This window comes from Asterias rubens, chromosome 1 (genome assembly GCF_902459465.1).
Source record: "Asterias rubens chromosome 1, eAstRub1.3, whole genome shotgun sequence".
Lineage (NCBI taxonomy): Eukaryota > Metazoa > Echinodermata > Asteroidea > Forcipulatida > Asteriidae > Asterias > Asterias rubens.
Genome location: NC_047062.1, coordinates 25,177,877 through 25,202,892, shown reverse-complemented (window position 1 = coordinate 25,202,892; position 25,016 = coordinate 25,177,877). Strand labels below are relative to the sequence as shown.

The 25,016-nt window shown below is 39.1% G+C and overlaps 1 protein-coding gene across 1 annotated transcript in view; it reads left to right on the top strand.

Moving 5' to 3' along the window:
• The window catches only part of LOC117289789 (protein transport protein Sec23A-like), a 30,045-nt gene that overhangs the window by 4,267 nt on the left and 762 nt on the right, over positions 1-25,016 (top strand). The window contains exons 7-12 of the mRNA XM_033771044.1: positions 3,469-3,613; positions 4,387-4,545; positions 6,016-6,131; positions 6,570-6,693; positions 7,038-7,208; positions 23,711-23,853. Of these exons, the coding sequence (XP_033626935.1) occupies positions 3,469-3,613; positions 4,387-4,545; positions 6,016-6,131; positions 6,570-6,693; positions 7,038-7,208; positions 23,711-23,853 (858 nt within the window). The remainder of the gene's footprint in view (positions 1-3,468; positions 3,614-4,386; positions 4,546-6,015; positions 6,132-6,569; positions 6,694-7,037; positions 7,209-23,710; positions 23,854-25,016) is intronic.

The following is a 25,016-nucleotide window of genomic DNA, read 5'->3' as shown; positions in this document are numbered from 1 at the left end:
TACACTAATTTTTATCTTACCCTAACATTGATGTGCTTCAACTTTATATTTGCTTCTTAAGCCGTGTTCGCACTGGATTAATTTGGGCAAACTAACCGAGCCAATGGGTAACTTACCCATTTTAAGTCCAGTGCGAACAGCCTGGGTAGTTTTCCTGACAGGTAAGTTACCCACGCCTCGCGGTTAGTTTAACCGAACCAAAGGTGCCCAGGAAGATTGACTGAGTGCCCAGGAAGATTGACCGAGTCAGTTTAACCGAGCCAGAAAGTCCAGTGCGGACGCCACGTCTCGGTTAAATCTTACTGACCCGAGGAAGCTGACATGTTTTGTCATGGAAGAATAAGATTTTCGTGATAATCGAACTATTCATTGTAGCACAAATCAGGAATGCAACTCGTAAGCTGAAAAACGCGGAATAATTTTCCCGTACACGGATTTATAAGTTCGAGAAATTACCCATTCAGAAGTTGCGATCAAAAGTTTCAAAAAAACTTGCGGTGATTTATACAGCAGAAATAGGCAAATGCAGTCAACAACCGCTAGAACGCGTGTACTAAAGCTAGCCGAGTATTGGTCCCTATATGTCTCTATGCACAACACAAACACAACGGAAAATAGTGTAGAAGGTATTCCTAGCCGCGTAATGGGCCCTTTGTGTCGGAGCAGGCCTCATTGGCAGGCGTGGCGGCGTTGTGCATGCTCTTTTGCCTAGCAAGTCATTCGTCTTTCCAAGTTGTAAAAAAACAAAAGAGGAGCGGTGAATTTGATATCAAATCGTTTAGATTAACAATATTTGCGAAAGATCGAGCCGAAAACCAAAGCGTGCGGTCAAAGGTTACGCAGGGAGCCAGCTCGGTTAGTTTACCCACGGTCTTGGTAAGTTTACCCGAGTCAAATCAATCCAAGTGCGGACGGTGGGAAAGTTAACCCGTCGGAATGTGTTACCCAGCGTCATGGTTAAGTTACCCAAAATATTAATCCAGTGCGAACACGGCTTTATACTTATTGATCAGAGTGCCATATTGAAGTGATTTGAAATTCACCATTTATATTTGCCTGTGTGAATTTAAAAATTGCATTTGAAAGTTGTTTTTTGGTGCATGTTTTTAACAGGCCTGATGTACATGTATTGCTTAAAGGCATTGGACACTATTGGTAATTACTCAAAATAATTATTAGCATAAAAACTTACTTGGTGACGAGTAATTGGTAGAGATTGATAGTATAAATCACTGTGATAAACGTGAAGTGACGTAGTTTTCGAGAAAGAAGTAATTTTCCACGAAATTCGTAACCTCGGATTTAGAATTTGAGGTCTCAAAATCAAGCATCTGAAAGCACACAACATCTTGTGACCATGGTGCGACAAGGGTGTTTTTTTCTTTCATTAATATCTCGCAACTTCGACGACCGATTGAGCTAAAATTTTCACAGGTTTGTTATTTGATGCATATGTTGAGATACACCAAGTGAGAAGACTGGTCTTCGACAATTACCAATAGTGTCCAGTGTCTTTAAGTATTTTTTATACAGAAGTGATTTGACAAATTTGATTTTCATGTTTGCCTTTGAGAATGCCTTTTCATTTTTAAATTGTTTGTGTATTTTCAGCAAAATGCGATTACTCGTCTCTTGTTGTTTTAAATGTGATTTAAATGTATAGCTGATTTGCACATCTTTTCGTATTGAAGTGATTTGGAATGTGTTGTTCACCATGTTCAATATTTGCCTGTGAACTTGCCTTTTCATTTCTGAATTGTTTTCTTGTCATGTACATTTTCAGCAGGCCTCTTTATTATTCATCTCTTGCTGTGATTTCAATGTAAACCTGATTTGCACATTATATGCTTTTAATATTGAAGATGTTTTGTAAAGTGATGTTCATATTTGCCTGTAAAAATGTCCTTTCATTTTTCAATTGCTCTCTTTATAACTGTGCTTGTTGTGATTTCAATGAAAACTTGATTTGCATGCGGATCATTATTGTGTATTGTTTTTTTTTATTTTAATGTAAATGTCTCTTCACAAAAGGAATGGATCAGCAGGCCCGTAACAATGTACTTTGTTGCAAGGGCAAGGCATATTGCATTTTCAATTGAAAGTTCAAGGGGCACCAAGGCCAGGGGCAAGGGGGAAATTGCCTCTGTGATGTACCCATCAGGCTTGGCTCAGCACCACATGCAATTTTTGTAAAGTTAGTCGAGTGCAATAGCTGAGTGTAAGCCTAGCCATCAGATTGGGCGTTAAGTCATTCCATTGCACAATTGTCTTTAGAGTGGTGCATATACTGACTTGAAACTGTGAGTGTGGAAGACTTTTGAAGAAAACTTCAGTTCCGTTGGTTCACATAGATGCCTGACTATTAATTTTTCTTGCGTCACCTTTCTGCCATAGTACACAACCCCCCTTGATGACCATTGATATCACTGGATCGTGAGTAGCGACGCCATTTTGGTGACGGGTTCTCATTTTTTTTTAAAGCCTATTTGGCTCTATTTTTATGGCATACTGCTTGATCCCATTCTTCAAGACCCATTCCTAAAATCCGTTTAAAAAAACTGTGGTTTGTATCAATTTGATGGGCTTCGGTACAGCGGTATTTCACAGTAAAAACCACCCGTTTCCGTCAAAGCCAAAGCAACTGTGTGTTGCATTATCATATGTTGTGTTGGATGTTAAGCATGACTTGCTATGTTTTTTAGAAAATCTCTTTACCTAATGTCTCATTGAAATTGACCCTTGGTACCTGCATCACAGTTTTCCTTTGTTCCCCCATCACAGTTTTCCCTGATACCCCCCTCCCCCCCCCCCCATCACAGTTTTCCCTGGTGCCCCCATCACAGTTTTCCCTGGTGCCCCCATCACAGTTTTCCATGATACCCCCTATCACAGTTTTTCCTGATACCCCCCCCCCCCCATCACAGTTTTCCGTGGTACACCCATTACAGTTTTCCCTGGTACCCAAGGTCACTGCATCATGTTTTCTCTCCTCCACACGTGCGCAATGGAATGATCCTAGACTATTACTGTGTATATTTATGAAACCATACTTCTGGCCTATGTGATTTTGGTTAGGGGCTTAAGGCAGGGCAGAGGATGCCCAAGCAGAAGGCCCAAGCTGAAGCTTTTATTTATTTTATTTTTAACAAGCTTTTTTATCCATTTTTATCCAAAGATTTCTTGGTTCAGGTGTATTTAAAAATTTTGTTTTCTCAATTTGTCAGTATTTTCACAGTATGGTCATTCAAGTTAAATTTCTTTTGCTTCGTACCATTCGTAAATGACTTTGGCATTCATTCTGTTTTTAATTCTTGTAATTTTATCTTGTTTTATTAGTTAAATGTAAAATGAGATGTGAGGTACAATTTTGTGAATTCTATCTATCCTTTGAATGAAGATAAATATTTGCGTTAAATTTCCACAAACATCTTGAGCAAAGACTAACACTGTGTCATACCTCGGTTACAGGTTTCTGCAACCCGTCCATAAATGCGACATGAACCTGACTGACCTCCTCGGGGAGCTCCAACGGGATCCATGGCCAGTCAGTTCCGGAAAGCGCCCTCTACGCTCCACAGGAGTCGCACTTTCCATCGCTGTTGGCCTACTCGAGGTAATGAAATCCTTGAATTTCTCAAATTTATTTCTCGTCAAGAATGGTGCTTGTTTATCCTCTCAGAAAACATTGGGTTTGGGAAATACTGTGTAAGCACTGCTTTCGTTGAACATTGCTGTTGAGTAAAAACCTAAAGTAGAGTTTTAATTCTGAAATAATATTCCTAACATTTGGGTAGGGTTTATATCCTTTGGGTAAAGCTTTCGGGTAAAGCTTCATATATTTTGTATAAAGAGACACTCTAGTGAGAGAAAAGCGTGGTGTGTTGTGGCCGAGCGTAAAAAATCACCAGACTCAAGCTGTGGTGTTTCTGATCAGCAGAGTGTGGTTTTGGAATCTTGGTTGTGACACTTGTATCCTTAAAGGAACACGTTGGTCTTTAAAAAGCATTTGTAACCATTTGTTATAAAATGCATATGGTTGGAAAGATGTTTTAAAAGTAGTATACAATGATCCACACAAACACGCCTCGAAATTGCACTGTTTTCATTTTACCTCGTCGACTATCACGGTCGGCCATTTATGGGAGTCAAATTTTTTTCAGATCCAAGGCAGCGTGTTCCAATATGCAGTCTTGCTTAACCATTACTGGTTTGTCATGGCCCTTTGGCATTCGGATGGACCTAAAGCCACTCATACTTTAAACAGAGCCCCTGCATACATTGCAGGAAAATACTGATTGTTGAAGCCACTATTCTTATTATTTATTAAAAACATGAAAGAAGCTGTAGATGTTTCAAACTTATCCTTTCTGGTTTCCTTAATTTCAGTGTTCCTTCCCTAACACCGGCGGACGTATCATGTTGTTCATCGGGGGTCCAGGCACACAGGGTCCCGGTATGGTCGTTGGAGATGAGTTGAAGTTACCCATCAGGTCTCATCATGACATCGAGAAAGACAACGCCAAGTACATGAGGAAAGCAATGAAGGTAAATATACAATCAGAATTTAATAGATGTTAAATTTACCTGGGGGGGGGGATAAGGAATACATAAATGTTTGGTTTTACCCTTACACTGATGTGTATACTTTCCTGATTTCTGTGAACAAAATCACAGGGGTTTTACTCATGTGGGATTCGAACCTACGACCCTTGCAATTCTAGAGCAGTGTCTTACCAATTAGACTACCGAGGTTGCCCGGCAGCTAGAGGCAGTTGGAATGATTTGTTTTAGCAGCAAGTACCGCAACGATATAATAGATGTTAAATTTGCATCGGGGATAAAGAATATAAATTTTGGTGTTTTACCCATACACCGATGTGTGTTGGCACTGTATACTCAGTACTTTCCAGAGTCCTGTGAAAAAAATATCAGTAGGCATGTTACTCGGGTGGGATTCGAACCCACGACCCTTGCAATTCTAGAGCAGTGTTTTACCAACTAGACTACCGAGATTTCCCGGCAGCTAGAGTCAGTTGGAATCGTATGTTTGAGCAGCAGGTACCGCAACGATATAATAGATCAGTTAAATTTGCTCTGGGGATGAGGAATAATACCCTTACAATCGGAATGATTTTAAACCATCATCTTAAGCTGGCCTCAGGTCGACCTTGCGTAAAAAAAAACAGTCGGCGACTGACTTTTCAGGATCACACTGCGCCTGAGCTAAGACCATCGGGAACTTTTCAGTCAGCGGTTATTTACGACCTGAGCGTAACTTCGATGGTTTTAAGACAATCTGAAACAGTCGTCGCTCGAAAAAAATTAACAGCAAGAGTAGAACAATTTCAACTTGTAAGACCTTATCCCGACGGTTCGGGAACTAATTGCAGGCGCACGATTTCTCAGTTGTTGTGACATGAGCATATTTTGTCCGCGCGTTGCTGACGGTTTGTTGCGGGCGCAAGAAAACGACCTGAGGCCGGCTTGAAAGTTAACGATCCGGCTGTACATTGCAAAAGGCTCCTGGGGCAATGACCAGGGGCACGAACGCAATTACCTCTAATGCTTCTGTGAGGTATCAGGCTTGACTGTGGATGATTTTGAATGTTGGACAGTAAGAAGGGTTCCGGTTAGCAATTGACATTCAGAGTTGAGTTGGGGACCTCAGTACAAGGGCAACTCCAAGGTTACTTATGTCATTATTGATCACAACTTTTAGAACTTGGTGGATTGGTTTGACAGTTACTAATTTTCAGCACTTTTTCATGCAGACAGATTTGTGATAGCTGTGGTCAATACAACTTAAGGATGTAAGGAATTGCCCAACTTAAGTTATCTAAGATTAGCAGTTAAACTGCAGTTTCGATTAAGGCAGTGCAGTGAAGGCAGGGTGTACCAAATCTCTGCATCATCATCAATGTTCCTCTAAGATGGCGGCTTGATAACATCAAATTATAAGGTCTATACGGTACCTTCAATCAATGACATGACACCTTTCTATTTGTACACCACTAGCACTATGAAGGACTAGCTACAAGAGCGAGTAATAACGGTCACACAATCGATGTGTACTCATGTGCACTGGATCAGACTGGGCTGCATGAGATGAAGCCATGCTGTAACTACACTGGGTAAGAATTCAAGGAGTGTGTTTGGGCGACCTCGAAAAGAAACAAGTTTCTGATAAACTTATTGACTGTAAACATTTCTGAGAGCTTCGCAAAAACTTGGCAATAACCAGACATGCTGTAGCTTCACTGGGTAACTTTACTTGGTAAGAATCTTGGGGTGTGTTTTGGTGAAACAAGTTTTTATTGTAAAATTTTCGAGACCTTTGCGAAAACGTGGGATTGATAGCACATGTTGCTTATGGGAACAAGGCTGATGTGGATGCCTCCCTCTAATCCTAACAGCATTGATTATTTAGAGCCTTACTATTTGATACCACACTTGATAGCAGTGGCTGACTATTTGTTTATTTGTTTATTTGTTAAAATACTATTGTTTTTTTTCCCAGTGGTCGTATAGTGACTGTTTGTTTATTTGTGAAATTACTCTTGTTTTTCCAGTGGTCACATGGTCATGGCTGATTCCTTCAACACGTCGTTGTTCAAGCAGACATTCCAGCGAGTCTTTGCTCGAGATCAGAAGGGGGAGTTTCAGATGGCATTCGGTGCTGTCATGGAAGTCAAGGTATGGTGGAAATCTCTCGTTGAAAGTCACGTAGTGCCCCCTAACCCTCACACTTTTTGTCCAATTAAAATCGCCCACTGCGATTTTGAACAACAGATTAACTATGCGAGGAATGTATGTATCTACACAGTTAACCCTCTCACTCTCTGACCAATTAATATCATCCACTTTAGTTTTGAATGGTAGATTTATTTTTTACAAATGATCAAATGTCAAATTGCTGATACCTGTGGTCAAATGATCTAGCCTTCATTGTTCATGGTACATGTACATGTCAGGCTGTCTAATTTTCTTAAGCACTTTTATTTTAATGAACTTTTTTTTTTCCCTCCGTTTTTTTTTAGACATCGCGTGAGCTGAAGGTATCTGGCGCCATCGGGCCCTGCATATCCACCAACGTGAAGGGACCTTGCGTATCGGACACTGAGATCGGCATGGGAGGTACCACACAGTGGAGATTCTGCGGCTTGTCACCCCAGTCATCGGTGGCGCTGTTCTTCGAAGTCGTCAATCAGGTAAGTCACCCTCCTGAGTTTGCTTTCTTCTGAAATCGTAATTTTTTTTTAATTTTTTTATTTTATTTTATAAATAACAATAATAATTACAACATTTATAGAGCTTTAAATACGGAGGTTTCTAAGCGCTATAACCAGATTGACAGAACAGATGGGCTTTAAGAAGAGATTTGAAAATGTCTAATGAAGGAGTGCTTGCATGTGGGTGGGTAGCTTGTTTCAAAGTGTAGGAGCTATGACTGGAAGGGCGCGATCGCCATAGCGTGTCATGTTGCGGGGTCCCGGGAAAGCTGGAAATGAGCAAAGTCAACTATAACCATAAAGTCAACTATAAATGGAAAGAGCTTGTTTTTAACTTTTTTTAAATTGTATCAGTGTCTTATGTATCACACATTATATTTGATATGGTGGTTGGGTTTGCATAGTGGTATCTTTCCTCGCCTTCCACCTCTCAGACGCTGGTTTTAATTTTCGCCGGGGGCACTTTGTGGATTGGGTTTTCAGTCCCCACCCAATAGTGTGGGTTTTCCCTCCATGATTCTTGGCTTGTACAGTGATTAACTTCGCTTTTCAGAGACTGCTTGCCTCACAACCAGAATTAGTAGTTGAAATGAACCCTGGAAATTATTACATAACATTTATCTAAACACATGCAGACCAAAGTTTATAATAAACATGGTCAAGTGGTCGGGTTTGCATAGTGGTGTCTGTCCTCGCCTTCTACCTCTGGGACACTGGTTTTAAATTTCGCCGGGGGCACTTTGTGGATTGGGTTTTAAGTCCCTACCCAAGTGTGTGGGTTTTCCCTGGAAGATGTCTCTGGGGTTTTCCCTCCTAAAACTGAATCTTGCTTCTTTGTCTTCTCTCCATGGGGTTCTTGGCTGGTACAGTGATTTAGGTCGCCCTCCAGAATTATGAAATCAAGCATGGAATTTACTACATAACTTTCACTTTTATTCTTCGTCATGTACATTGTGGAAGTGTCATGGCCGAGTGGTTAAGAACATTGAATTCAAACTCTGGTGTTTCTAATCAGCAGAGTGTGGGTTCGATTCCCCAGCCATGACTCATGTGTCCTTAAGAAAGACACTTTACCATTGCTTCGTCCTTTGGATGGGACGTAAAGCCGTTGGTCCCATGTGTTGTGTAACACATGTAAAAGAACCCAGCACACTTATAGATAAGAGAAGGGGTTGGCCCCGGTGTTCCTGGTTGTGGCTGCTTCATGCGCCGTAGCACCTTGTAAACCCTTATTAGTGCTACATAATTGGGTCTCAGAATCCATCAAGTGCTGTAAAAACCTATCTTTCTGAAAGTTTGTATAATACTTGTATAATATCATTTTTAGGGGTTTCGGCCTAACAGCCGAAACGCCTATTGTAATCGTAGAGAGTTTTTTTAAATTTTTATTATTCTTATTATTATTTTCCTTTATGGCCCTATTCCCATAAGGTTTGTACACAAATTTGGTTATGAAATAATCTTGTACTAAATAATGTCCCATTGTTACACATTACACTCCAAATTGTAGCTTATAACTTAACTTAGTTATTCCAATACTTGACGTCACCGTTGTGTCATTCTTACCTGTTTTATAGATGTTTTAAAATTTGTTGCGAGCGGATGACTCCTCATTTTCGGTGCCGAGTTGCCATACTATTCCTTAAGTACACGTTAAGAGTCCCTGCCGGTAAGAATGTACCAAATTAGGAGGGTGTGATTCATGGGTTCGCAGATCTTCTTCCAAAAAATTAGAGTGATACACCATCATACCAAACGAATAAATCCAAAATTTTAGTTTGCTGACGATTTCGGTTTTGGAGTTACCAGTTATCAAAGTTTGGGCCAAAAAGCCCTCAAGAAACGAATAGTACATTCCCTGTAAACACAAAAACGTGCGCCAAGGTCATCCCAAAAAAGTAAAAAAAAATTTGAAACCTCCAGTTGGGCTTATAACAAAAGTAAAAAAAACAAATTTGGGATCTCGTTGGTGCGTCATGTTACGCGCACCTGAACCTTTGACGAACAGTGCCCTCGTGCCATTTTCAATGCCTCATAACTCAACGCGCCTTAAGGATCCCATGAATTGAACAAGTTCAAATGAAAGAGCTTGCTTCCCTAAAACAAATTTAAGTGCAAAGTGCGTGGGATCTCGTTGGCGCAGAGAGATAATAGAGGTCAAAGTTCAAATTTTACCAATATATTGCGTTTTCGCACCTCCGTAACTTCGCGCTCCAACAAAAAAAAAATTGTTTTTATGGCAACTGGGTATTGGAACAGTTTTCATCTAATGACAAATGAAAAAAGAAGCTTGGGATCTCTGCAACTTGCATGTCAAAAGATTTTTTGAAAATTATTTTGGTAAAGTATTGTCATTCCACACATTTTGGCCTAAATTGGCACAACATTCACTTTTTCATCACTGTAAGTATCTATGCCAACAAGATCCCATCAATGTTTTCTTGTATTTGGTTAAGTTGAGTGTTCCTAAACAGATTTCAATTGAAAAATCATTGGGATCATGTTGGCCCACCAATATAACAAAGGTCATATGAAACTACACTACTGCCTATTTCGGGCGATTTTGCGTTGTCCACACGCCCATATGATCCCATTAAGTTGTCTGCGTTTTATGATTATATAGATTCTCAGCAACACATAAAAAGCAAAAACCAAATGGAATTTGAGTGGCGCTAACAAATATTACCTTTGACCTTTGTACTATTGGTGTGCCCAGTCATGCACAACCAAATATACCAGTATAACTTGAGTACCTGATGAGATTAATCAGCAGGTTCCTTTGTAGGGAGGCCATTGATGAGTCATGTGATCAGTGCACTGCAGTGTGTAATAATGCCAAGCCCTGTTGTTGTAATGTTTGTCCCAATATGACTGACAAGAAAGCTATGTTAAAGGCCGAGTACCACTGCAGCGATAACGAAAACGATAACAATCACGAAGCAAAGAGAACACATTCTATTGGTTGAATGAGCGGGTGCGTATTCTGCGTGGAGCAATTCAACCAATAGAATACGTTCTCTTTGTGTCAAGATCGTTATCGTTTTCGTTATCGCTGCAGTGTGACTCGGCCTTAAGCCTTGGCGACTTGTGCGACTAGTGTCGTAGTCGCGACTTTTGATTGCTTAGTCAAGATGCGACTACCGTTTTTCAACTACTCGGTTAATCGTGCTGCCCGTCTACTAAATAATCGCAATGCTTTTCTTGGTGAACCAATTGTGTCGTTCACGACTATTCACAACAACATAATTTACTTCTGAAACACAATCAGACATAAGTGATACAATCCTTCATCCTTCCAGTGTGTATATTGGGCCTGCATATGCCAGAATGTATTTCGGAAATAAAAAATTTGTCCCGACTAGTGTCAAAGTCTTGATACTTTGAGGCACGATTAGTTGAGTAGTAAATTTCACTAGTCCCCCAGGCCTAGTAATCAGTATATGTTAATGCCGTGCCCTGTTGTTGTAATTTTGATCTCGATAAAATATGACTAAAAGGAAAGGTAATTGTATGCAGTACCATCGCGTTACCATCATTCAATGGCTTCAACAAAGCTTAAACCTGATTGATCAGTAGTTAAAAAATGTCCATTAAAGTCAAATTAACGTTTCTGTAATTCTCGCTTCATGTGGTAAACTTTACACTCTTCCAACTTCCCCACGTTTGTTTTGACACGTTTCCAAAACCCTTTCCCCACTGCTTTGACCCTGAGTATGTAGGAAAAGAATCGTGTTAGGTCTGAATTAATCAAGGCAAGTGGCCTCGACATTTTGTAACGAAGCTCTTCAGTATGAAAAGGGACTTAATTGGCAACCATGTTTTGTTGACTCGTTTCATTTGGATCCCCATTGCCAGCATTTCCGTCTCTCCTTAAAGGCATTGGACACCTTTGGTAATTGTCAAAGATTAGTATTCTCCCTTTAGTGTATCTTAACATATGTCTTAAATACCAACTGTGAAAATTTGGACTCATTTGGTCATCAAAGTTGCAAGAGAATATTAAAAGAAAAAGCACCCTTGTTGCCCAAATTTGTATGCTTTCAGATGCCTACTAAAAGGCTTAAGGCCTAAATCCTTTTAATGTTTGAGTAAGAAATTACCTTTTTTTCAAAAAAAACTTTGTTACTTTAGAGGGAGCTGTTTCGTACACTGTTTTATATTATCAACAGGTCTCCACTGCTTGTTACCAAGTACGTTGTTTTCATGCTAACAATTATTTTCAGTAATAAACAATAGTGTTTAGTGCCTTTAAAGGCAGTGGACACTATTGGTAATTACTCAAAATAATTATTGGCATAAAACCTTTCTTGGTGACGAGTAATGGGGAGAGGTTGGTGGTACTATATTTGATGCATATGTTGAGATACACCAACTGTGAAGGCTAGTCTTTGACAATAACCAGTAGTGTCCACAGCCTTTAAGGCTGGTGAAGTCCAGAGTCCTGTTTTTAATTATGTCTTGATAAGATGTGACAGGGTAAAAGGATTCCTCTCGCCCCAATTCCTAAGGAGTATTACCCACCCATCCATCTAACATTGAATGAACCCTGGGGCTACTGAACGAGTAATAAGCTATTAATCCTCACCTATCCTAATGGAAATTATATTTCATGCGGAGGTTTTTGCTTTTTTAAGGATTAGAGCTTGGCATTTTATGTCCGGCTGATCGATGGAGATGAGTAGCCTGAATCCTGCTCAGATAAATGCAGATAGTCGGTTTTAATTAAAGGATACGAATGACTGATGATTGAGTTTAGGAGGGAAGGAGAACTGCTAAGAAAAATATGAGTTGAATATGATTATGAACTGAAACAGAAAGAGAAGCAAGAGTTGTGTTTATATTTGTTTGTTTAAAAGTGATGTTATTGTTTGAAGCTTTGCATGGTGTGAAGGATAAGAATAAACTACAGATAATAGTAGACTTCCAGAACTTCATGTAATATTCTCTTTTGAAGGAAGTGTTGGCTCTGAAAAGAGATGGTTTGGTCTCTGTGTGTTTGGGCTTACCTTTCTGTCTGGCACAGAGACTTGAGTGGTTACTGGTACTGTTGAGAACATTTTGGAAATTAATTAAGTGCGACCATGAAGTGTTCCTGATGTCCAGATTGACTTATTTATTGAGTGGGGTGAAGTTTACAATTTCTTGCTTTAAATTACAAATTAAGTAGCCATCAACAAAGCCAAACGAGTATTCTAGTCAACGAAGTATGTGTTGATCTTTTTTACAAAGACTTGTGGTACTACACACCTGTTTTGAAAAGTGTTCATCAAAGAAATGATCATCAAGCTTTCCCCTGAAGCTGCCGTCAACGCAGTGTGAGCATGTGTGATTAATGTACCAGTCCATCCATGTAGATATTTTAACCTACGTAATATGATTAAGTGTGAATGTACTCTTCTAAATCTCATTGATTTACCAACACTTTGATAATGTGCAGTCCTTGAAACAGGTTGAATTGCCCTCTTTACCAATAAATAAGTAAATATTGTACCATTTCCATAGTTACATATTTCTTGAAGACAGACTTTGAGGTTTGAAATGTACTCGTCCAAAACCCAATCATGGTGTTCCCCATCTATTTGTAAAACTGGGAGGTATTTTGGACCCACATGTTTGGCGTAGCATGTTGAGTTGAAGCGAGGTTTTTATAATCCATTTGTCTTTGGTTTTCAAAGCCCCACTGTTCAATTTGGGGGCATTATAAATGGTGTTATCTTGGTGCGTTTTGTGAACTTGATCTCAAGCCTCCCCCTCCCTAAATTTGTTTTGATCTTTGATTTGTTTGCATAAATGAGTCGCAATTTGCACGTATTGGCTCACAATTCTTGCCCCTCAACTCTGCCGATGAGGCACCATTCATTTAAGTAAATATGCATGAACATGTCTTCAAACAAGAGGACTAGAATAAACATACTCAACCAAACACCAATGATGTATCATCTCTTCAGAAACGTATTTCTTGAAGACTAAATTATTGTAATTGATGTACCTCTCCCAACCCAATGGTTAACTTCCCTTTAAGGCAAAACATTAGTAAATTGACGGCCTAAAGGAGGATGCATAAAGTCTACAACCATATCCAGACTCTGGGTCACGTCTTGGAGATTAAAGGATTAAAATTCATGTACTTGTCCCAAAGCCAATGATATAATTTCCCTTTAAAAGGCACATCATCAGTGATTTGACTGCCTTAAAGGAACACGTTGCCTTGGATCGGACGAGTTGGTCTATAAAAAGCGTTTGTAACCGTTTTTTATAAAATGCATATGGTTGGAGAGATGTTTTAAAAGTAGAATACAATGATCCACACAAGTTTGCCTCGAAATTGCGTGGTTTTCCTTTTACTGTGCGAACTAACACGGTCGGCCATTTATGGGAGTCAAAAATTTGACGAGGTAAAAGGAGAACCGTGCAATTTTGAGGCATGTTTGTGTGGATCATTGTATTCTACTTTTACAACATCTTTTTACCCATATGCATTTTAAAAAAAAACGGTTTTAAACGCTTTTCAAAGACCAACTCGACCGATCCAAGGCAACGTGTTCCTTTAACGTGGTTGTACAAATAGTCCACAACAAATTGCCACTTCCGTGAAACGAAATGTACCATAATCAGGCTTGGGCTGTTTCTTGAAGACTAAAGGATTTGAATTCATACTTCTCCCAAAGAAACCCAATGACATATTTCCCTTTGAAATGCACTGCCTTAAAGACACTGAACACTATTGGTAATTGTCAAAGACCAGTCTTCTAACTAGGTGTACCTCAACATATGCCTAAAATAACAAACCTGTGGAAATTTGAGATCAATTGGTCATCGCAGTTGTGAGATAACTATGAAAGAAAAAACACCATTATCACACAAAGTTGTGTGCTTTTAGATGCTTGATTTCGAGACCTCAACTTCTAATTCTGAGGTCTCGAAATCAAATTCGCGGAAAATTACTTCTTTCTTGAAAACTACTTCACTTCAGAGGGAGCCGTTTCTTACAATGTTTTATACTATCAACCTCTCTCCATTACTAGTTACTAAGTAAGGTTTTATTCTAATAATGATTTTGAGTAATTACCAATAGTGTCCACTGCCTTTAAAACCCATTGATATATTTTCCTTTAAAAGGCACATAATCAGTTGTTTGTCTGCCTTAACGTGGACGCAGAAAGTCCACAACAAATCGCCACTTCCGTGAAACATACCGTAATCAGACTCTGGTTCATTTCCTCTTTTCATTATTCCGCGATTTGGATTCTAATAATGATTTTGAGTAATTACCAATAGTGTCCACTGCCTTTAAAACCCATTGATATATTTTCCTTTAAAAGGCACATAATCAGTTGTTTGTCTGCCTTAACGTGGACGCAGAAAGTCCACAACAAATCGCCACTTCCGTGAAACATACCGTAATCAGACTCTGGTTCATTTCCTCTTTTCATTATTCCGCGATTTGGATTCGTTTACCGAACTAAGCTGTTAGTTAACGAAGGTGCCTTGTTGAGGCACCTACCTATCAATCGTAAAACACCAGGCAATCAGTCTCCTCGGGCCGAGAATCACAAAACATGTCTCTGCGTTTATCTACACTTAGAAATCTTGAAGTTGCCTACTTCTCCTTGGCAACTCGTCGAATCTGTTACTGATTAATTGTAGAAAGCTCAGGATTCTTGTGCCGACAGTCTGCACGAACACTGGAAGTTACTCAATTTGTTTTCCAAGAATTTTTTTGTTATATTACACCCGCTGCTACCGTACAGTAATTTGAACTGATTTTCTTGTCAACGAGTACGCTTTGTGGACTAGTTGTAAGACATCTGCTCTAGATTTGTATGCCTGTGTGAATTTTGTTTATTCTCCCATAGGACTTGGGGAAAGTATGGTGCATATTACACAATTCGGACAAGTGTAAAAACACAATTAAAAAATAGTGAAGGGCTTGACGTTTCGACCCTAACAGTCTTTCTCGATGGCTAAATGACCACACAACAAACATGAACAGGTAACTATGTGAGCGTAACATTTATAGAAGCAGTGAATTAACTCAAGAATACATTAATTCTGACCTTCTAGTTATCAATAAATACTTGTGCAAAAGACCTGTCAAATTTAATCAAATAAGTGGCACAATTTGTAAGGACAGAAATATAAATTGTGTTTTGTCGGGAATTCTGAAATTGAAGAGGTTAAAGGGGCGCTTCTTAGTAGTCAGTCCCACACATTAGTCAACTACCGGTTTATTGCACCATCAACGTGTTAGCTAGCGAGCCGTGCACGCCGTGTTAGCACGGCCAGTTGGGCTGAAAACACGGGCAAAAATTTGATGCACGGCTTGGGTGAAGCCGTGCTGTTTAATAATTTCAGTGAAAATTACTGAACTTCTTTTATTATTTTGTTGTTGATGAACAGTTTAAAAACAGCAGTGAGTGAAATTAGATTTGGTTTTACCAGATTTCCTTCTTCTTTTTGAATCAAAATTTCAATCACTCCAAGTTGCCTCGAAAACGCTAACCACATTGCGACTACACAAAACACAACGCACAAACCACATATTACACAACGCACGTGCAAATTACACAACGCAAGCGAGACACGCAGACTTCGTTTTAACAGTCAGTCGTCGTCATCAGCAGGCAGCATGAACTCCATGCCTTTGTGGTATGATAGAGGCGAATTCACACGCGTTTTCGTTCAGATTATTAAGGTACCAATCTCATCTCCACGATCCTACAAACCATCGCGCTCTGGATTTTTCTACTATGACGTCAGTATCGGTAACTGAGTGACACGCGGCGCAGTGCACCTTTTACCGCATACATTCTGCAGTTGCTTTGTAGATTGGTTCCGCAGTTTTTCCCAACTCGACGGCGGCAAACATGACGATCTTTTTTCCTTCTAGAAATTCAAGGGCACATCGTTTGTTCGTTGTAGAGTTTGGTTGAAACATCGAGACTTTTTTGGATTTCAATGTTTGCATCTCTTGTGTGTTAATGCAGTTGACAAAACAATGTTTGTTTTCCGCTCGAAAGGTTCAAAAACTGGTTCATGTTTCTTTTCAAATCTCAAGTTGGTTTTGCTGTAGACCTCCCAAATTTATTTTTCAATGCATGGTACGTTTTTTTTGCCCAGTGGAACTATTTAAATGGCACTGTCTTTCGTAACTGTTTGTTCTTTATTCTCCGCAGACTGGAACCTGTAAGACTTAAACGTTATGAAACCTAAACACATACTAAGGAAAATATTAATTACCATGATCAGTCAGTTTAAATTAAGCAATCAATTATGGTACATGTAAATCACTCTTGGCATTTTGATGGTTGCAAATACTTGTGTGAATCATTATTTTACATTAACTAAATGATTTGTTTAAAATAAATACAAAAACTGTTATCAGCTTCTTGACCTTAGGCCTATAGTTTTGAAATCGAATGGACAAGAATGGAAAGAAAATTAACATTAGTAAATGATAACTCTTAATTTCTTCTTCATTTTTTTGTTTAGTCTTTAAGCAAAAATTTGTATCAAGAGTAACACATGCCAAAAAATATTTTGTTGACAGCAAACTTGTTCTGCATTATTTGATCGCTTTTGAATCATTTCAGGCTAAATGGGTCCAAGCACAGCTCCATGGTCCAAGTAACTGCTTTGAACTGGCCTAATATTGACCCAGAAACATTTTATAGAGTTTAATAGTGGACATCGATCACCTTTACAATATCTGTGCTTTAAAGCCTCTCATTTTCGAGTTGAAAAAAAAAAAAATTAAATCAAAATAGTTTACATGTAACAGAAATAGGTACCAGAAATGCATCAGAAACCACCAGAGAGCACATACAGTAGCCAGAGCTTCCAGGGCCCTTAAGAGAGGGGGGTGGGGGAGAGACAGACTTGGCGCTGCACGTTCGTGTTGTGTGCTACGCACACGTTTCTATTTTTTGTAGTGATTTTAGGTTGCACTCCCACTTTTTCAGTTTGCACTCCCACTTTCCAAATTCCTGGCTAAGACACTGTGCACCATCTCGGAGCAGACTTTAATGGAATCAAAAAGAATACATAGTTCAATCCAACCACCAAAGAAATGTTAGGGATATAGGTTAGCTCTATAAGTGTTTGATCTTAAAGGCAGTGTACACTATTGGTAATTGTCAAAGACTAGCCTTCACAGTTGGTGTATCTTAACATATGCATAAAATTACAAACCTGTGAAAATTTGAGCTCAATCGGTCATCGAACTTGCAAGATAATAATGAAAGAATAAATACCCTTGTCACACGAAGTTGTGTGCGTTTAGACAGTTGATTTCGAGACCTCAAGTTCTAAACTTGAGGTCTTGAAATCAAGTTCGCGGAAAATTACTTCTTTCTCAAAAACTATGGCACTTCAGAGGGAGCCATTTCTCACAATGTTTTATACCATCAACCTCTCCCCATTACTCGCCACCAAGTAAGGTTTTATGCTAATAATTATTTTGAGTAATTACCAACAGTGTCCACTGCTTTTAAAGTCTGAAGACGAATACAATAAAAAGTAATCATGTTGCACACGTCCTATCGGTACCCCCATAATAATCCATATTTCCACTTCCTTCCGACTGCACACATAATAAAGCTGGCACTCTCCTCACTTCTGATAAACTCAAACTACTTACTGTGCTGACAATCCTGAGGGACCCACTAAGCATTTTGTTTACGCTAGCGGCATTTCTTAGTTGCTGTGTTAAAACCCAAGCTGGTCTGCTGCAGTGAGATGGTTCGATTAATGCTGAGTACAGCTCACTGGTTGGAGTGTTTGTACGCCACAGGCTGATTTCACAATTCCGGATTTACAAAATGGATTGCGTTTCGTGTCATCAGTTAACATACACACATACTGTGGTAATGTTTTATTCAAGTACCTGAAACACTTTTGGATGTTTTCAAGTACCTTTTGGGGGGTGGTCTTAAGTACGTGAACAGACGGTACAATCATCGGGAAAAACTGTTCTTTCCTGTCTTACATGTTTGCTGGTGTTATTAAAGACTGGAACACACTACCAACACAGACATCTAATCCATCACGAACAAAAGCTCCATTACCTTTTAAGCAACTTAAAACTATGGCACAACAAAAGTGACGGAACTGTGCAGGAGGAATCGCGTATACCCCAGAAGTGATGAAAATACTATAGGCCTTATGCACATGGCGTCTTTTTAGTAGGGTGCCCTCACCTAGAAGTCAAAAGGAGGTTGTTCATTGGCCAATCCTGTGCGCCGTGCGTACAAATCAGTGCGTTTTGGATTGTTTCGTCACAGTTTTATCTTCAAGATGGCGGCAGGATGACATCAATGCATAAGGTCTATTGAGAGTGCCCTCACGCGGTCAAAAGTCTGGCCCATTGAACCTTGAAACTTGAGAGAGTTTAAAAAACCAAGACTGTACCTGAATAATTCAATGCAAGAAAACATTTATTTCCGTCTTTTTGTACAAGAGAAAATAATGGAACAAATCAAAAATCAGAAGTAGAATAATCAAACAATGAGGTCAATGTAAACAGACATGATGACATCATCATATTTTGGACAATCAGTCAAAGTTTATTATTTATCAAAACTGAATTATGTAAACGATGGACTTGTTTATCTATCTTATATCTTTAGAAAACTTTTAAATATAAGTGAATGAAAAAGAAATGTTACCAAACGCCAAAAACATAAATTTAAATTAACAACAATTTTTTAAATTATGTAATTTTTGAAACTCAAAATATCCCTAACCAATTGTTGCCAAATTATACAGGAGTTGGTTACCATCAATAAAGGTTTGCTAGATAAATTTGAAGCATGAAATATCACATGTAATTCATGTGGATGTAGCAAGAACCTCAATGTTGTATAATAGGTCACAAACACTGACGTTCTTTGGTGGTTTTGTTTTCTATCTCCAGTTTTATACAGTCACAAATCCTAATGAAATCCAGTTGCAGGCCTGATACTTCTTGGAGGCAAAGAAGGTGATTGCATCCATGGCCCTTGATCGTTGCCTTGGTGCCCTTGAAATGCTCCAGTAGAAATTTACAGTTTCCTAGATAGGTTGCCCTATAACTAGGAGAAAATGCCTTGGTGCCCTTGCCTCTTCAAAAACGAAGCATACAGGCGTGCAGTTGCCACCCTGGTATTATTACCTGTTTCTTAACAAGATAAGTTTATCATTCACAGAAATAAGCGTTGGTGACCATTACATTCTATAAATAAGAGTTTTATTCCTCCGTCTTTGTTATACTTCTTTCATAACCAATCCATCATCTTGTTACTAATAATACCAATTGTAATTAAATTCCGAGGGCACTTCACCGTTTTCCAATCAGAATAAATCCATCATTCTTTTGTTTGCCAGAAATAAAAGCGCGACCCTGTGACGTCATTTCTTATGAGGTGGTCTCATAGAGCTAAATATATTGACTAGAGCGCTAACTTGCTCTGCGTTTTGAAGCCACCCTAGGCGCAGACATGTTTGGTGTGTTGTGGAATTCGGATTGATTTTAATTGTAAGAGAACACACATTGCAGCGAAAACCGTAACTACGACCTGATTGACGTACTAAACAAAATATATCGAGAAAGACTCTGCTAGGGTCGAAACGTCAGGCCATTAACTATTTTTTGCATTTATACTCTCGGTCCATTTGGTTGGTAAGTTGTTTGCAACAGCTAATTCTATATTCTAAACAAAATATACGCGCCTTTTTAACATGACGCACATGACGCTCGCAGTTTGTGACGCTGATCAGCAGATTGTGCGTTCACATTTGGTGCATTTTTTGCTTCGATGACACATAAAAAAGAACAAACGCACTATCATGCAAATAGCCGTACAATTGCCGTACAAAATTTCAAGCTTTTGTATTGGTTTGTACATAAACATGGATGCGCCCACACGGCTTCAGAACCTTAGTGCGTGTATGGGATGTTTGCGCTCTAGTCAATATATATAGCTCTATGGGTGGCCTTTACAGAAATGTTCTTTAATTTCCCTTCGCAGGATGAACTAGATCGATAAATTACATTTTGTTGAAATGAAAAACAAGAGCTGGCACAGTCTCTGGCCTCCACATTAACCAGTTGTTTTGAAAGCAATGATTCTATGAGACCTTTTCTTACAAACTGAGACACAAATAAGACCCAGTCATGTTTTGATAATTTTTTTTTTTTTGCGCGGTTTATAATCTTATCCAGTAATGGAAGTTGTTCCAGATATAGTTTTTATCAAAAATAGAGAAATACTAAGTGGTACTTTTTGCAGAAGTTACTTAAAATACTACTATTTATTTATGTGCGATTTCTAATATTATCAAGTAATGGAAGTTGTCCCAGACATAATTTTATCAAAATAGAGAATTCTGAAGCGATACTTTCTGCACAAGTTTCTACATGTCAAAATTGACGATGTGATTTCATGGACCTTTTTTTACAAATTGAGACACAAATAACTCCCAGACATGTTTTATCATTATTCTTTTTTGTGCAGTTTCTAATAATATCCAAATTGGAAGTTGTCCCAGATTTAATTTAATCAAAAATAGAGAAATACTAAGCGATATTTTCTGCACAAGTTACTATATGTCAAAATTGATGATGGGATTTCATGGACCTTTTTTCTACAAATTGAGACACAAAGAAGTTCCAGACATGTTTTATCATTATTCTTTTTTGTGCGGTTTCTAATAAAATCCAAATTGGAAGTTGTCCCAGATTTAATTTAATCAAAAATAGAGAAATACTAAGCGATACTTTCTGCACAAGTTACTATATGTCAGAATTGATGATGGGATTTCATGGACCTTTTTTCTACAAATTGAGACACAAAGAAGTTCCAGACATGTTTTATCATTATTCTTTTTTGTGCGGTTTCTAATAATATCCAAATTGGAAGTTGTCCCAGATTTAATTTAATCAAAAATATAGAAATACTAAGCGATACTTTCTGCACAAGTTACTATATGTCAAAATTGATGATGGGATTTCATGGACCTTTTTTCTACAAATTGAGACACAAAGAAGTTCCAGACATGTTTTATCATTATTCTTTTTTGTGCTGTTTCTAATAAAATCCAAATTGGAAGTTGTCCCAGATTTAATTTAATCAAAAATATAGAAATACTAAGCGATACTTCCGTGCACAAATCACTAAAAAATACTTCTTTTTATATTCATTTTATTTGTTTGAAATTGATGATGGAATTTTATGGCCAAGGTTGAAAGAAAAATCATTCTGTTTTCATTGACTTGGCATCTAAAAGTTGTTACATGTATCTCTCAAAAGATTCTAACAAAATATTGACTGAATTTGGAAGTTTGGCCAAAGCACTCTGAATTGAAACGGGTCGTTTAACCTTTTTTTTTTCTTTTCCTGGTGTTTTTTAAAAGCCCTCTGTGCAATCTGGGCCTTTCTAAATTGTTTTAAGTTGACAATTTTTGTGAATTTGATCTAAAGTAAAAGAAACAAATAAATAAATCAACAAAATAAAATATATATTTCTCCCCGCGTTTTGGCCACAGTTTGCACGTTTCGACCTACAATTCTCCAGAACAAATTGCACAGATATAGAGGTTGTGGGTATACCTTCATGACCGAAGTCTCCTACGGGGTTGAATTTAGTGAAGGTTGCTTGAAATCAAATGGAACAATTAAGGAGCTTGTGATGCCGTTTTCTACCGGTAACAAATTGTACAAGCAATCTTTTTATAGAACCTGCACTTCGCCCTAGTGCTCATCATATTGCTCTAATGTAATGGTTTGTTAATAATGCACTCTTCTAATGGTCAATCGAGCGCATTTGAGTGACATTTTTGTACCAATATCCCTCGTCTTTGCCATTAGTGGGTCGATGGAAAAGAATTGATGTACCAGATTGCAGTGGCTCTGTTAAACCATGGTTAAACTGACCCTTTTTAGTTAAAATAAATCAGGCATGGTATTCTTCATTCTCAACCGGTTCATTTTGGAGCACACAATCAGGCCTGCATGCTTCATTTTTGGAAGGGGCAAGGGCACCATAGAGGCATAAAGGGCAGCTTATGACATGTCATGTTCAAGGGCACCAAGGCAATGACCAGGGGGTGTGGAGGCAATTTCCTTCGTTGCCGTCATGAAGTCTCAGGCCTGCACACTATTTAGGCCAAAACTCTTGATGCAACTTGCAGCGGTGATCTGATAAACGGGTATTTACATGTAAGTTTCTGTGCATGCTGCATGCTTGTTGATGGTCTTGTCAATGCGCCATTTTGCAGGGTTGCCCGTACACTGACAACAGTTTTATTGAGTTCTTGTGCACTGGTCAAAAGACGATGCAAACATGCTAAATCTACGGATGGATTTGTGCCTTATAATGCAGGCTTGATACTTAAGGGACAACAAAGGCGATCACTGCATGCCGCCTGGTCATTGCCTTGGTGCCCTTGAAGTGCTCCAGTAGAAATTTACAATTGCCTGATAATAAGGTGCCCTTTACCGAGGAGAAAATGCCTTGGTGCCCCTGCACCTTTCCGAAATGGAAGCATGCAGTTCTTTTAAATGGCTTTATTAATGTATGCTGCAACATTGTTAAGCCTTTCAATTCTTCCGATATAATGACTATTAATCTTTGCATGGGTTGATGATTGGCCCTTATGTAACAGCTTTCCAACGTCTCAGGCCTGTATTTTGAAAGGGCAATTGGGCACCCTGTGAAGAAATTGTAAATTTCCCCAGGGGGCATGGAGGCAATCGCCTTCATTGTCTCCCTGTTTATCAGGCCAGGATCCCTGAAAGTGATTCAGAAATACAACCGTAAAAGAAGTATAAGCTGTTGAAAACTGCAAATGTCAAGGCGAAGACATCTTAAAATGGGTATTCATACGAGGACATTTCATGGACAAAACATATTTACTACAAAAAGCAAATTGCATTTAGGCAGTAAAATAATCACTCACTGTTAGTGGGAACGGGATTTTGTAATCCCAAAGCGATCTGGTTAAAATTGATTTCCAGTTTAGTTTTTCTCAGAAAAATTAGTGGAATTGTTATTGAAACGACCTAAAAAGCCTATCAAAGCGTACACTATATATAGGTCAGCATTTGTAGATTGTAGGCAATCAAATTTGCCAAGTTTTTTTCCCAAGTTCTTAATATCATGCGTGATAGTAGTAGGCATCCGTCCACTCAATACTGAGGATAGACTAAACGTGATGCATGTACTGAATAGCAGTTTCTGATCCAGTTTTTACGCACACACTGTGTTCTTGACTGTTGTTCCCGATCTGAACTCAGATATTTTTTACTGCTTCCAGAGTGTGAGCAGCAGGAGCACCTAATGACTGATCAAACTCCTTTGCCAAACATGTTCTCAATTGGGGATTGTTTGGAAATTTACTCTTTTGCTACTGAACATCTGAAGTGGTCTTGTATTGTAACCTACACTGCAGTTGGTTGCCTAGTCTTGGTGCAAGAGGTTTCTTGTTTTCCTTTCACGCACAGCGCGGCCAGCTCACCAACAGTGCCCGTATCGACCGCGCCACACACTCACCTGACTTGGCCCACTCACCGCCCCGCGAGAAACAAAGCCAACCAATGGGGGCGGTGAATGGGCTTAGTCCGGCGAGTCGATGCGGGCGCTGTTGGTGAGTTAGCCGCGCTGTGCGTGAAAGGGAAGCGAGAAACGTCTTGCACCAAGACTATTGGTCGCCTCAAAGATGCCTGTAAAATTGCCTCGTGTGACAAGCCAATAAGAATACACATCTTTTGTCAGAACAATGTCAGCTGCAAGGGGTCTTCAACAAAAACCTACTTTCAAGCGCTTGAAGGAATAACCCCGAATGCACCCCATGCTAATTTAAAAAATAATGAGGCAAGGCGAGACTATACACTACTTTTGATTGGAGTGATTCTACTGCAAGCTAATGTACTGGAAAATTGGCAATGTAACTTGAGATGATCTTCACAACCCAGCCCTTCCTCCTATTGATGGATCCATACAGGTGGAACCTGTTATCCTCAGGGACCCGACTTAATGGACCGGAATCGCTAAAAATACTCGCAAGATTTCATCGATGTTCTTTCTTGGCACGAAATACCCACTGGCCCAATTGCAGTAATTTTAGCATTGGGGTCACTGCAAACCTCACGACCAAACAAAAACCCACTGTTCAAGTGTGTTTACTTCCACTTTTCAAAACAATTTTACAACTTACATATTGGGTTTGCGGTAACACTCTGTGTGTGTCTACTTTCCAGGTAGATTTTGTTCTTTAGAGAACTGTCTTGCTATATAGTTATAACTCCCCCCCCCCCCCCCCCCCCCCGAACAAAGATATTGACAAAATAGGGAGACCGGCATCATAGGGCTAGACAGCTCAGTTGGTAGAAGGCCAGCATGTTAATCTGGAGGTCGTTGGTTCGAATCCAACTCTAGTAAATTTTTCTTTTTTCAACCCCAAAAATCAATTTTGTTATTGGTTAGGTTTTCAAACTCAATACCAAAAACTCCTTCTGAAAGTTTAGCAAAGGACACGTATGGAAAAAGAAGATGAAACTTCTGCACTACATATACATTCCCTGTGGTCCTGTGGGTTTTCTTCAGAGTCTGAGGAGGTTTCTAGCTTTGAGCAGCCACATTCGAGGAACTTGAAAGTGAAATATGTTTCACCATATTCAGTTTATGAAGTCGGTGCAAGCTAAGGTGTCCTTGGGGATGGGATGCTTATGTGGTGATTGGTTGTCATCGATTCAATCTGCTGTTGGGATTCTGTTACAGTAATCAATGGCTAGAGAAAAGCACTTGGTA